Below are 14,981 nucleotides of genomic sequence, written 5' to 3'. Positions count from 1 at the left end.
GACTGCGGCATTGAGTGAACAAAATACATTTTTTTCTGCTACTACGTGCACCAGAGTATGCCATCCATTAAATGTTCTATTTTAATGACATGAGTTGTTTCAAAATTTTCATTTTAGTGCCTGTCAGTCGCCGCCAAACGTCGGTCATCCTTGTCGAAGCTTATTCTAGGCGAACGTACGTCCGATCTTCCTGGCGTCGGGGGTACTGCGGCGCTGGAGGTTCACGTCGGGGGAAGGTCTTGCGGAGCTCTGCCCGTGCGATATCCCGGACAATTTCGTCGAAAGCTGTCGATAACGCTGGTATTCAGGTCCAGTAAAGAAGCTGCGACGATTGAAGTATTAGGCGCGCCGGTGAGTCGTTGGAAGTGGCTTGCTCGGGCCGTCAGTGCGCGCTCGATGTTGGTGGCTTCACCCACAAAAGCGTTGACGGTCGTCAGCGGGTTGCGAACCAGGCCTCCGAACATTTCACCCTTCACGCCACGCATGAGGACGCGAAGTTTCTTCTCCTCGGCGGCCTCCGAATCGGCTCGGGCACTCACACGCAGGACATCTTCAACAAATCTGGTCACACTTTCATTGGGGCCCTGCGCCCTTGTTTGAAGACGGGCCTCTGCCTGCTGCCGACGGTGGTGGTTGATGAAAGTCCGCTTCAATTCGGCAGCGCAGGGCTCCCATGTAGTGAAGGAGGCTTCATGGTTTTCAAATTTGTGACTCGCAGTGCCTTAAAGGGAGAAGTAGAGGTTGTCCAGGCACTGCTCAGTCGTCCGACCGTTTTGGCGGGTTACATGTTCATATTGTTGCAGCGAATCTTCAATATCCTCGTGAACCTCCCCGTCGAAAGGCGTCGGAGTACGGGGTGCGACGGGCAGGTATACCACGGCGGCGGCGGGCGATGTCTGTGACGTCTGGTTGTTTATCGTCGAACTCGTTTGCTACTTGGTTTTGGGTGGCAAAAGTCCAAATTCCGAGTGTAGGCCTTGAGTGCGACGACTTAATCGAGTCTCGGTAGTGCCTTCGTTGAATCTTCGTGGGCTTGGCGTCGGGCTTGCACTGCGGTCCTCGGAGGAGTACGCTGCAAGGACATGCATTTCCCCGCACCTCCACCGAAATTTCGCGAATGATGAGGTGACGAAACAAGGAATAATTGAGAAAATTGAAATGTTTAATGGGGCGAACTTGTGCTCAAAACAAAAAGTAAACAGCGGATAACAACAGAATGTCGAGGGCGTCGAAGTCGGCGTAACAGCAGAATCGAACACTGGAGCGAGACTGACTCCGCTCGCCACGCGGAGTCCTTTATGTACCCGCGTGGGTTTCTGGAACATTCGGCGTAGAACGTTTGGCGCGTAGAAAATTCGGAACTCGATCAGTCGATGATGTTTTCAAGTTGTACGAGAACGCCGAGATAAAAAAAATAAATGAGAAAACATTCCGACGACTGGAATCGAATCTAGGCCTTCCGCGCAACAGCAAAGCGCGGTAATCATTTGGCCACGCAAGCGCTTGCTCGGAGACGCGCGTTGCAATACCACTAAGTCAGTAAGTTTCATAAAGATTTTGAGCACATGGGAGGTGTAGTAACGCGCTAAACTTTTTACTCGCGCAGCAGGTACAAAAGTAGAGCTCTAGTGAGGGATGGAAAAATCGCGCGGGGGCCTAGTCGCACTTCTAACCTTGTACCTGCTTCACGAGTTGTGAATTTAGCGCACTACTACGCTTCTGGCGCTCTGAAAGTCTTTATAAAAATGAACAATTTAATGGTTTTCGGTGACGCTCGGCAAGTTTCCAGTTTAAGCCATATGTCTATCTTTACAAATGCATAGGTAATTAGCCAGTTTTAATGATTAAAAGTAATTAGAAAGTATCGCGCATTTTCAGACATCCGCCACCCTGGTTAATGCGGTCCCGAAATAAATTATTTATTTACTTTGAATACATTAATATTAGAAATTTTATACCAGTCTTTGCTGAAACACCCGGTATACAGGTATACATAATAATTACATTTCTATCACAATATTGAAATATACTTTATTTCTGTTATTCTATATTTGAAGGAAATGTTGCAGTGTGTTTTGTTCGTTCTCGGTGTTGCTTCTTTTCATTTAGAAAATAATTATAGTCCGTGCGTCATTGCAAATAATTTAAATGATGTTGAAAAACTTAAAACGAAGAATAATGTAAAATATTCCTGAAAAAAAATCCGGAACACGGAAATTGTGTTACGTAAGCAGCCGCTGCGAAGTGCTGAAAGCGTATATTTCCTATTTCCGTTGACATGTGGTTGGAACGTTAATTTTTCGGTCTTTGCCTTCGTACGTCGTGATATGCGTCATATACAGGAAATGCACATTCCATAGACGCTGTCATTTTTCAAACATTACATAAAGGCTTTACTTGTGACGATCCTGCGGACGTTGCAATATGCTGCTCAAGATCACACTGGTCCTCGCTCTTGCTGCGAAAGGTAAACCAATTTTATGACATCAAGGCTTGTACTCATTGCAGAAGATATAAGCTTTATATAGTGTTAATTAAGGCGCTTCTCAAGCGTAAACTGTTAACGATAACTACAGCGTATTCCGCATTAAGAAAAAGGTTTATACGCATAAAAGTAGATGCTGCATTTTTAAGGGCTTTTAATATGAGCGTTTTCGCTTGAGTTTCCTAGTTTGCCCAACAACACGCGTTGCTGCAGTTCGCAACCCGTAGGTACATCGAATGACTTCTTTGATATGTTGCACTGAAGACAGATGTAGATAGATGGAGCCTTTTATTGAATACAACCTCCTGTAGTTTTGCTGTTCGTGAACTATAGTTTGATAACCTTATATTTAAAATACCATAAAAGATAAGGGTAAAAAAAAAACTTTCATTATGCCATTAGTATGCACAACCCTACATGTCTAGAGACCAGCTGTCAGAGACATTTTTTTTGTTGAAAAATATGTCATGACTTTGAGAATCGTTGTTATTGATATTTCTGGTGTCAGACGGGATCCATCTAAAAGATGAACCCCAGATTGTATACCTCTTCTAATGTGAGCTTCTCTATACTGGGAGGAGTCAGCAGTCTGCATTGCAGCATGGCGCTGCAATGAGAGGCGGCCAGAAGTGGTCGAAACTAGAAAACAATATACCGCTGCTCCCACGGGTGTAAAATCTTGCCACTGCCAGTTGTACAAACATGCAACAAAAACGAAACATCATTCAATTACATTATTCAGCCCCAGGCACGCAAAAATAAAAACAATGGACACACAGACAAAACACACACCGTCTTGAGGTGTGTTGTGTGTGTATGTCCGTTGTTATATTTCCTTGCCTTGACATGGGTTGAAGTATCGAGGTGATTCATCAACTTGGCTGCGCTTTTTTATGATTTTTAAGCTTTATGAAAGCCTCAAAACTACGAACTTACATTTAGTACAAAATGCTTCACTCGTTTCAGGTTCCTCCGATTGCCCACGTTGGCGTAACACAAGCGTGTGTTTACTCGAACCAAAGATGAATGACGGAATTCCCGCCATAGGATGGTTCTATGAAGTCAGTGCCGGAAAATGCTCCCCAACCGTGTTTAGAGGGGTTGGAAGGCCTGACGAAAATAGATTCTCAACCCAATCTGAATGTAATGAAGTCTGCAGAAGTGAGTGTAATGAAATATACAATATATGTGAATCCACACTTGTGTTCTTTATATGTTTCCGTCTGTACATACCTCCTAGTAGACAAGAACCGGTACTTGTCGTCTCCTCTGCTTGTCATCTCCGCTCCATGTCTTTCATGTCTCCTTGTCTTCTCAGCTCCCTTTCTTCCTTGTCTCCCTCCTTGTCTTCTCCCCCAACTCATCTCCTTTAAACTTCATCACTAGTAAGTCCACGCAGCGCCACCTAACTATCGTCGGGGCAGGGCGCCTTGCAGCTTCTCACTGCGAAGGTGACGCTAACACGCGGTGACGCTAAGACAAGCGACCGGTCTGTCTCTGCCTTCATCCGCTGTGTAGTTTTTTTTTTTTTCGCGTCTCTTGCTTTGAGCGTAGTCTCGCTTAGCTTAGCACGTTTGCCGCTTTGGGCGCGGCAGGGATCCACCAATGATGACGCAATGCGCAGGCCTTGTCTTCTAGGTGGTATGGGCCTGTACCGCGCACTTGGCGCAGAACATGTCGGTTTCCGCTTGTTTTCTAAACTTTTTCTTAATTTGCTTTTTTTTATATTATTGCCTAAGGTTGGGCATTTGCTTTACACAGCCGGCAGCGGTGGTTTACAAGTCACATGTTTCTAACCCTCTGGCTTTCAAAGACCCAGAATCAAACAGCGTGTTCAATGCTTTAAAAAAAAAGGAAAACTCGCTAAAACATTTAATACCAATTACACGACAAGACCTGAGACATTTCTGTTCTTGCCTCACCATAACATAATGTTGTATTGTTAACCACGCCTACCGATCGCTCCGAGAACATCCGAAGATTGCTTAAATACGTTTTCCGGAGTGCGCTCCAACATAAAGACACATACCCTTCTGTGTCACTCTGCCGCGTGACTTCCCGTCACGTGACCTTATGACTTCACGCAGTGACACTGTGCTCCACGATCTGACATCCTGCCGCGTGATCACGACATGACATGATGTCAGACTATACTTGACATCGGATTGTGAGGTCATTGTGTCGCGTGATATCAATGTTTTCTAATCTCAGCAGTTAAACTCCCAGATTGACGAACCGACATGTATATTTATAGGAGAAGTTGGCTGAGTGCAAAGCCTATCATACTTCGTTATTGAAAGTGCGCCAGGGCAATGAACGTGAGAATTATATATTCATCGTTGCAGCACAAATATGAACTCTGAACGCTGTAAAATAAAAGTTAGCGGTAGAAATTTCGAACCCGACACAGATAGATGCTCTTGCTACGAACCTTTGCCACTGGTATGATGCTCATTCAGAGCGAAACAGACAGAAAGGGGGATTAAATCCCGGCATTCTGCAGCGAGAGCAAAGAATGCTTTTCTTTTCGTAATACGTTACATTGGCAGTCTCGGCCACACTTTTTTTTTCCGTGCAAATATTATCAGGTTAGACGTAAACATAAGATATATTCATGCGAAGACAATGAACTGAAAGGAACAACAGACAGACACCAGAGAAAAAAGGTATATGTGTCAAAGCTTTAAAAGAGCGCCATACTAAGGGCTTTTAAAACTGCTTCAAGGTTGCCAACTATGTCATCCTCATAATGTTTTAACGTTTTTTTTTTTGTTGTTTTGGTGGGAAAGGAGGGGGGGGGGGCGCGGCTTTGGACGTTTTTAAAAAAGAGGTGTTCCAACAGTTAAAAAAATGTTTATTGTCTTCGTGTGTTTTACACTCCAATATGCATTCGGTATTTTCATCAACAAAGATGCGTTTATTGGCAACGTTTAACTGCGTAGTTTTAGAGACGCAAGAACCTTAGGTGTGAGGCGCCTGGCACAATTTAATATTTTACACAGTGCTCGGTTAAATAATTGTAAATATATCGGGCTATAATTTGAGCTCCACAAGATGATGAGGAATATAATGCTTATGCTTAATATCATTACTTAGGTCACAAATATAATTGAGGTCTTAATAATACCGCATCTATATATATAAGAACAAAAAATGAAGGATTTTGCTTCAGAAAATATTACATCTTTGATATAAAAATACCTTAAGGGGTACCGTGTTTTACATCAGATGCATCTGGTTTTGTCACCAAGATCTTGGACACCAGGTAAGTTCATGCCACTGCTATCACTCCTATTTGTGTAGCTACATCTCATTTTATATAATATTATTTTGTTACTTAAACAAGAAATCAACTGATCATGTATATTTTTTCTATTTAGTTAAATTGATTATGTTTTGCTATCCTAGGAGACGTACCAGCTTTTTGCTTTGAAAATCCTCCAAACAACCCCGGGAAAGGTGCACGCTCTCAAAAGTGGACTTACAGATCTTACAACGGGCAGTGTGTCCAAATTCAATGGAATGGCGCTATTCAGTCTTGCGACAACATATTTGACTCCTCTCAGGAATGCGAACGAATGTGTAAAAGTAAGTGGAGCACTGTACACCCAAAATAGCTGCCGGGGAAATTAAATTACTGTACCGTTTGCAGCTTATGTATGGGATGTAGATTGTGTTTCATAGTTTATTTTGACTCATATATATGAATTACAAGCGACGTTCGGTTTAATAAATAGGCAGACACTCAGATCATCTACTGCTCGTTGCACAGACGCTCAGATCATCTACTGCTCGTTGCATTACCTGTGGCCATCAGTAAACCTGGATGGTAAATGTCAGCCTATGCAACAGTGTGTACACATAGAAAAATCGACGCGTATCTGCAATACATCATGTAAGAGAGCGTCGCGTTTGCAAATACTTGTAATTTAAAAGTAATCGATTTCATAATACGCAGAATGCTTAAGCATGTCCAACTTTAAGAGAATAGGATAAAGTTGAACTAAAATATCTAATGACGCACTTGAGGCGCATATACATAAACAAGTGTTGTTTATTCGCGACTGCAACCGTGAGCATGCTCCCTCCATTTCTCTGTTTCACTTATTAACCGCCAGGTTGCGGAAGTTTTACTGCAAACTTGGAGAGGCGGTAGCTCCCCGCGTATATACACCATGTCTTTTTCGCTGTGTGGCGTTGCCTCCCGTAAAGTTGCGAATACCCTAAAGTAGTTTGAAGCAATGGCACCCCACTCTTTTGATTTCCCCTACTCATTTTAGAGATATCACGGCCCTGTCTCGAGGACGGAAGTCGCTAAAGGGCATTTCTCCGGAAGCTCCAATGAACGAAGTTGGTGCAGTTCATTGCTCGCAGAGGGGTCTGCAAACAATGCCAGAAACACAAAGATCATCAGACGTAGCAACCACGCTACGGGTGCTTCCCAGAAAAAAAGAATGCGAAATGAAGGATGGACGGAACACGATGTCAGATATTCCACCAACTGTATACACAAGTACCAAAATAATTGCAAAATACACTAAGAGCATTCAATTGAGGAATGTCTACTATCATATATGGCTTAAAAACAGGTGTTTTTTTAATTTCTAATTCAATATCTTCTATCTCAAAAAAAAAAAAAACATTGGTGATGCCCTAACAGAAAAAGAAAAGAACTTAAAGGGTTAAAAAATGCCATGAATAACGTTTGGTTATCAAGTATAGAGCGGTATTCAAGAATCGTATTGGTATAATTATCTGCTTAGGTTATATTTTTAACTGAAACATTTTGAGTATTTACAGATTTCTTAATCTTTCTTCCTTGTTTTATATGCTTGAAATCAAGTGTAAACAAACCCACTCCTCTCACTCCTCTCCCAACACCCACAACTAAATGACCATTTTGTTTAGGGTGCTGATAAAATTTCCATTAAGTTCCAGATTACGGAGTTTGCGCAAAGGGGATTAAGAGCGGGTGTACACCTACAGACTCCAAGTGGTATTGGTTCAATTATAAGACACTTACATGTCAAGAAATGAACAAAACCGAGTGCCCAAACGGGGAAGGAAATGCCTTTCGAACGTTCTATGAATGTAACCGGCGATGTGGAAGTAAGTTTACAGTTAGTTTTTTTTTTCTAGAAGGCTCGTATTCATTAGAGATGGAAACAATGTGAATAATTTCAAATGGTGGTGAAATAGCGTCTTTATTCTGGCACCTTATTTTGCCTCTCCATTTGATCATAAACCCAAGACATAGAAATAACTAGTTTCTCGTGACTAATAAGCGACCTTGTTGAACGTATAAAAAGAGTATTATGGGTCAAACAATTTCGTATAAATGGTGTGGCTTTTGGGGTAATCCACCCAGAATTAGTATCTATTTGACAAAGTTTATCATTTGTAACGGAAAGTTTAGCTGGCTATTTAGGCAGACTAAATCCCCAATGTATGAACGCATGCACAAACAATTAACTTTAACCATTTCTTTGGCTCCAGCTAACTAACTGTGCGATATTTGCCATTACTAAAATATGGACCTACAACGGTTAGTGAAACGATGTTTGTTGTTCCGTTAAAGAAAAGGCTCGAGGTCATGTGATACAAAAAACATTTGAATTATACGAATATTTCTTTTGTTTGCTCTAAGTATCACGGCAAATCAGTTTTATAAGTTTGTAATTTATTCCATACAAGGGATAAAATGAGATCAGCGAGTTAATTTTTGATTGAACTAGAAGAGGTCCTCCTGGCAGCTGTGGTAAAGCTGGAATAACCGCCATTCTTGCAACGTAGATTACTTGTCAATATAAACTGCCTTCACATAAAATACACTAAAGTGATTATTGACATCCTCGGTCTTTAGTCATAACTCAAATTACGAGCTCTAAGCGTCCTAAAAACACAGAATTCACATTAATGTGCGGTCGATTTTCGCATCAAAACTGTGGTCACAGTCCCCGTCGGTGCGGTACGACCAATGGCGCTACCGTCCTACCGACCCTTTCTAAATGTCGAACGTCGGACGGCGCATATCAGCCTATCAGAGCGATACGTTCGAGCGTCTACAAGCAGGACTGGCCGGCCATTCGTCCACGCGGGAACCCTTCGCCTGCGCAGTGTACCACAAGTGAGAGCTGGCTGTTCCTGTTAAAGGAACAGCTAGCTCCCACTTGGCGTTACACTGGAGGGACTCTGCCTGTACACGGTTACTTGACAATCCATTGTTTTGTATCAATACAAAGACCAAAAAGCTCGAGAGATTGTCGAAGCTCATAGAATAAAGAAGGAGGGGCAAGCCTGTGTAAGTCAGGCTTCCTTGAATTTGCTGGAAAGTGATGTCGAATTTTTAGATCGGGAATGACGCATATCGAATTGTGTAACAGAAAGTACCCTATTTTCTGAGGCGCACGCGCATTTCTGCCGTGATTAGAGAGTCGTGCTGTATGTTTTCTTTGTGGTTGTCTGATAATAAACCTTTCAGTTGTTAGTCAGCGCTCGTCCTGTCCAGTCCCTTCCTCTGTCCCTGTAAAATTCGCGTTGTTCCATATGATTAAGTTGTGGCCTTAAGCCCTTAAGTAGCACTGCGCAACGTCAGCGTTCAGTGAGTGATTTAGTGCATTATTGTCAATCTCCGCTCTTCCATCTCTGTTGGTTATTTTGCATGTTCGAACTGTTTATGACTAAGCAATAGCCAGTTCAAATGGACGCTCCAAGACTTAAGCAATTACCGTGTAAAAAAAATTGCATTGAACTTGTTACTATTTCGCACTACTTTAACGAATTTTGGATGAAGTGTAATATTTAAGCGCCGTTCAGGCTATTGCACTAGTTTAACGAATTTTGTATGAAGTATAGCATTTAAGCGCCGTTCACACTCTTGCAACCAAGTAAAGGCCCATTCACACTTTTGCGACCGAGTAAGACCTAGAGAGACCACACCGGTTTTTAAGCCTCTTGCGATTTCTTAGGACCAACTCCGCTGCAGCACATCCGGTCCTAAGACGTCGCAAGAGGCTTAAAGACCGGTCTGGTCTTTCTCGGTCGTACTCAGTCGCATATATGTGAACGGCACTTGAGACCGAGAGAGACCAGACCGGTTTTTATGCCTCTTGCAGCGTCTTTAGACCGGATGCGCTGCAGCGGAGCTGGTCCTAAGACGTCGCAAGATGCTTAAAGAACGATCTGGTCTCTCTCGGTCTTACTGGGTTGCAAGAGTGTGAACGGCGCTTTACGATGAACCATGAAAACTATGATATCAAACTATGCGGTCCAGAATGCGGTGCCAGCATTTACATGGCTCAGAAGCAGTATTGTGACCGGCAGGGTCGACCAGATATAAATATGGTTAAATAAAAATCCCACGCGAAATCCGCAGAATTCAAAGGCACAGTTATGTACCTGTTTTCTTTTTGCCTTTTCAACTTCTTTATTCTTCTCCGCAACAAATCGAACTTTGTGGTTTACTCTTATTTGTTGGTTTTGTTAAAATCCGCTCTGTGTTAATAATATGTGAATACTTTGAAACATTGCGTTATCTTGCTCCATGGCTTAAAAATATACAGGGTTTGTACAAGACAAGTGCGGAATGCCAATACAAAATATAAGTTCCTGCATATATCTGGCATATCAGTATGGGTACAATACCCTTACCAAAAGGTGTGAACAGTTTAAGGGATGCGACGATGGCGGAAACAGCTTTGATACACCCAAGCAGTGTTGGGAGACTTGCGCAAGTAAGTAACTTTGCCTATTTTGAGATTACAAAAATGAAATGTGAGGCTAGACGATCCAGGATATAAATAGAGCTCATACATATAGATGACTTCTTTTAGAGCGCAGCTCTTAGGTGCCCGTTTCCGGCTTGAGTGGCGTCGCCGTTGGCGTAACCGCGCGGTGCACTATGGGAAATGTTCCACAATGCAACGCGCGGGACTCGTGATGTCACATGTGACGTTGCGAGGGTACCGCGCGGTGCATTATGGGACATTTCCCATGATGCAACGTGGGAGGAGGAGGAAGGAGGAGAGGGAGGAGGAAGAGGAGGGAGGAGGGGAGGGCAGGGGAAGGAGAAGAGAGAGGAGGTTGAAGGATGATGGGCAGGAGGAGGAAAAAGAGGAGGGAGGAGGGAATGAGTGGCATCAGGGAGAATGAGGAGGTGAGGAGGAGGGGTATACCCTCCTCTCAGTACCCTTCCGCCCTCCTCCTCCTCAACAGCTGCGCTCTTATTCCGCGTTACAGGGTGTTGTAAACGTCTTTCTATTTTTTTAATACATTGCTTTGAAATAAAATAAAGACGTCATTATTTTATGAAGGCCATTAGATGTCGGTACTGATGATCGGCTCACATAGAAACCAAACCAACACACTGGCGGATGCCTGTCTTCGTGCGTGTACACACGTGGATCCCGGTTTTATAATTTCAGGATACGTCTTCAGAAAATACCTGTGCGTAGAAGGTTTTATCTGCTTAAATAATATTTTTATTTAGACGGGGTTCGATTAAGAATTATTTTTTGTACCTTCGACATGTGTAGAGCTGATCTAGAGTGTAAAGTTCCGATTTATTTTATACATATATTGAATACTGTCAATTTAATGTGCGTATTTTGCTATTGCACGTTACGAGCGCCTGTTATTGCTTTGAGATACTACATGTCCAACATTTTCCGAAGCACTAACAGAACCTGAATACTTCTTAACGGATTCCCGTTAAATCTGCAAAACTAAACTGGGCGGTTTGCGTTAAAATTAAAATATGAAATCAATTAATCAATATGTTTATTATAGTGCCCAGAAGCAACCTTGGGGTTGTGGTACTTGCACACTGGATGGAAATGAATACATAAAACACACATATACAGAAGAGCAATGAACTTTACAGTAACTGCATGCAATCATATATGACATACATTGAGCTGAATGCTACCAAAATAAAATCTCTAGTTCTTGTTTACAATCATGAGAAATTGCAGTAACATAAAAACATGTTTGAGAGGCGCTCAAAACGATTGATATAGGAAGCAGTAGCACAAGCACACAGCAATCAATGTCTTTGCTCTCCGAAATCAATCTTAAAGTGAACCACATTCATAATTCACACGCCGGACAGGTGTTCAATATAAATAACAAATGCCCTGTAGCACGAGTTAAAAACAATGAGTTTCTCGGAGTACTGGTTATAACACTTATATTGATTGCTTCTGATTCGAAAAGTGAGTGGGTTTCGTCGTTATAATGATGGCCGATAACTTTGTCAGAAAACAAAATTGTCTTAACGCTGAAAAAATAAACGTAAAAATTCTTGCAGTTGAAGATTCTCAGTCAGTTTATGGCGTTCAGTAGTGTTATATCATACACGATGGAACAGGAAATAAACAAGGGGGCTGGCCCCACCCCCTTGTTTATTAAGGGGGCGGGGCCAGCCCCGAACAATCAGAGCCGCAGGGCGGGGCCTCCTCCCTCTTTCCTATCCCAGGGACTAATGATAGGGCATGGGCGTTGGCTAGTGACCAATCGGAGCTCACCCGGGTCCCGCCCCCGAGGTACGCGTGCGACCTCAAACCGCAGACCACAAGCGTGGTTGACCAAGTGTTGACAGCTGTGGTCGTCATCTGATAACAACCACCTCAGACCGCAAACCTCAAACCACAAGCGTGGTTGACCAGATGTTGACAGCTGTCTATAACAACCACATGATGTCACAGGGCTTCGTTCGACAGAGGGCGATATAGGATTTGAATTGCGGCGCGTCTCACGTGTGATGTCACAGGGTTCGAGCTGCGTCCGACAGAGGGCGCTGCGCTGCGGTCACATGATGGTCACGTGACATTATTTGAATCTGCGCGCGGCAAATGCATTTTAATCGCTAAAAAAGGCTCCGCGGCCGGTTGGGAATCGACCTCGCTACCTTCTGCACAGAAGTCCAACACTCTACCTCCTGAGCTACGAGCACAATGCTTCTTGGACGGCTTAAATCGTCCTAGTATTTCGTACGTCAAGCGCGCAATTCAGATCACGTGTTAGAGCTGTCGCAACGCTTGGATTTTGTAACGGAATTGCTGAGTCATCCACCGGAGGGCTCTATAGGGATGACGGAAGAGTTCAGGATTATTGAGTCATCTGTCAGGCGGGAAAATGCACTATCATGATGACGACACATTTATGTCGCCGAGTGACGAGAAATGCTTTGTCGCGTGTTTTCCCGGTGGGTCTTGTGACCAACATCACCTGATATTTGAATTGCTGCGCAGTTTACACCTCGGTTGATAGATGGCGGGTGTCTTTTGTTGTTAAGCGTCTTTGTTGTTAGGGCATGAGTGACATCTTGCGTCGTGGGTCTGACCTTGCGCCGTCTGTTGCTGAAAAGTTGAATTGCTCGTGTTGCTAAGGTGTGCTCATCCGTATTTTCGCGCGCGCGCAATTCAAGTCCGGGCTTTGTGCGTGTGAGTTGCCGATTCCGTTTGTAGATGGCGCGCAGCTGAGTCCCTTGGCAGGCGTGAACTTTTACCACCATCACGCGACATTTTCTCGCTAATTTTAACGCCAGCTTGGTAGATGGAGTCAAATCTATCGCGCTCAGGTCATCTCTCGCTAATTTTATCGTCATCTGCAGCTGCTGAACGGAGCATTGTGGGAAATAGACCGGAGCGTGGTCGCATCCATACGCGTTAAAGACGAGACAGATATGATGTTTCATGTTTTTTTTTATTATCATTCGCTCTAAAAACACATACACTTATAAGTACAGATACGGCTTTTAAAATCACTCTACGCTTCAAAGAAACCACTGGAAACACTTTACACAAAAATCTACAACACAAGCAGTATCAAGACATATCAGAGGAAAAAAACAAGTTGTGGAATAACATAACAACGCGCGCGATACAAGCCAAAAAATATGTTTACAAGGTCAGGGCGTGAGAGTAGAAGAGAGATAGGATCCGACTTTCGTACACTAGCGAATTATACAAAAATGTACACAAGTTTCAAGACACACCGATGGGAAACGCGAGCGACTGCGCCACAGTCCAAAATATTCACAAGGCGTGTGAGGAGGAGTCAGATCGCTCGCTTCCGAAAACGCTCTTATGACCAAAAGGAAGCGTCGTAATCCCGTCGCTGCAAATGTATCGCTTGTTGTCGATCGGATTCAGAGCAATCTTTTCGACCGCGGTGCTTTTGTTCTCGTTAAGTTTTCGAGCAATCAAGTGCTGCGTTACTCTGTGCAAAGTTTTCGTCTCTAGAGCGTGCTTGTACAGCTCGTAGGTCAACTTGCGAGACTCAGATTTCTTTACTCCCTTGGCTCTTACGCAACATGTGTTGCTGCTTGTTTTGAAGCTGTATAGCTTTGGTTTCAAGCAACAAAAATCCACCAAGTGAGTAGTCGGATATTCGTTTTTTAACACGCCGAGCTTCATTTTGTTTTCGGTTGAAAAGAGTTTGTGACTCTCTGGATATCCAGATGTATCCAAGCATACGTCTCGGAGTTGGAGCAGTTTGTCGTCTACGTCTGATCCCTGAAGGTGTAGGAAGAAGGAATCCGTGTCGCAGTAAAGAGCCCTCGCTGAGGGGATCGCACGACGAAGTTGATTATAAAAGAAGTCGTACATTACTATTTTTGATATCTCAAGAATCGAGAACCCTGCGTAGAGTGGTTGCTTGAGTCTGATCACTTTCGGAGCGAACTGGAAAATTACGACCTGCGAGCTAAGTGCTCGAAACTGCGTCAGGTTCGGTTTCTGAAGCATTTTCAGTATGTCGTCCTCTTTAACGCACAGTTTAATGTGTCCATGTTTACGTGCATTCTCGATCGTCTTGCCATATATGCTGTTCATGAACAGTTTGGAAAGATTCTTGTGGAAGGAGTTGGTCGCTTGCTGTCTCAGCTGGTGGTTAAAATCAATAAACTCCTTCAAGAACGCTCGCTGCGAGAATTTGAGGACTCGGTGAATTTTGGTGACCTCTAGTCCTAACTGGATGTACTGTTTCAAAATCCGGTAGTGCAAAACGTATTTCGTTTTGTTGTGAAGTGTGAGCAACACCTTCGTAGCGGATTCCTCTTTGGGCATTTCAAACTTGTCATTGAGACTTTTTTGATAGTCGGACAACCAATCGTAGGGAACGCTTTGCTTCACCGGGGAAAAGGGAAAGTCAGAATGAGTATCGTGCAAGTCGTGAGAATATCTGAGGTCTACCTCCAGAATGTAGCCCGTCGGAGCGTCATCTGGAACGTCATGAATGTTCAGGCAGACAATCTCGTCTTTCGTCATCCACCCAAAGTCCGACACTGGCAGGGCTTCTCTCATTGTCGTCGCATACAGTCCGTTTACGTCCAAGTCCAAAATCTGAGACGGTTCGTGCTGCGGGTTAAACGTATCCGTTCCCGGAACATTTGCGACAGCATGGCGGGTTGTGCATCGGGTAATCCCTCCGCGAATACCCTGTTCTATCATGAGATAGGTGTCAGGATCGTCAATTAGCTGCAGTCTTACTTTCG

The 14,981-nt window shown here is 43.6% G+C and overlaps 1 protein-coding gene across 1 annotated transcript in view; it reads left to right on the top strand.

Annotated features, from left to right (window-relative positions):
- Nucleotides 1-2,424: 2,424 nt before the first annotated feature.
- LOC115309284 (papilin-like) overlaps nt 2,425-14,981 on the top strand; it is a 29,580-nt gene continuing 17,023 nt past the window's right edge. The window contains exons 1-5 of the mRNA XM_040216577.1: nt 2,425-2,467; nt 3,452-3,646; nt 5,894-6,073; nt 7,418-7,594; nt 10,048-10,218. Of these exons, the coding sequence (XP_040072511.1) occupies nt 2,425-2,467; nt 3,452-3,646; nt 5,894-6,073; nt 7,418-7,594; nt 10,048-10,218 (766 nt within the window). The remainder of the gene's footprint in view (nt 2,468-3,451; nt 3,647-5,893; nt 6,074-7,417; nt 7,595-10,047; nt 10,219-14,981) is intronic.

Source organism: Ixodes scapularis, unplaced genomic scaffold, assembly GCF_016920785.2.
Source record: "Ixodes scapularis isolate PalLabHiFi unplaced genomic scaffold, ASM1692078v2 PGA_scaffold11__112_contigs__length_91849675, whole genome shotgun sequence".
NCBI lineage: Eukaryota > Metazoa > Arthropoda > Arachnida > Ixodida > Ixodidae > Ixodes > Ixodes scapularis.
Note: the sequence above shows the minus strand (reverse complement) of the source record. Positions and strands in the feature narration are given on the sequence as shown.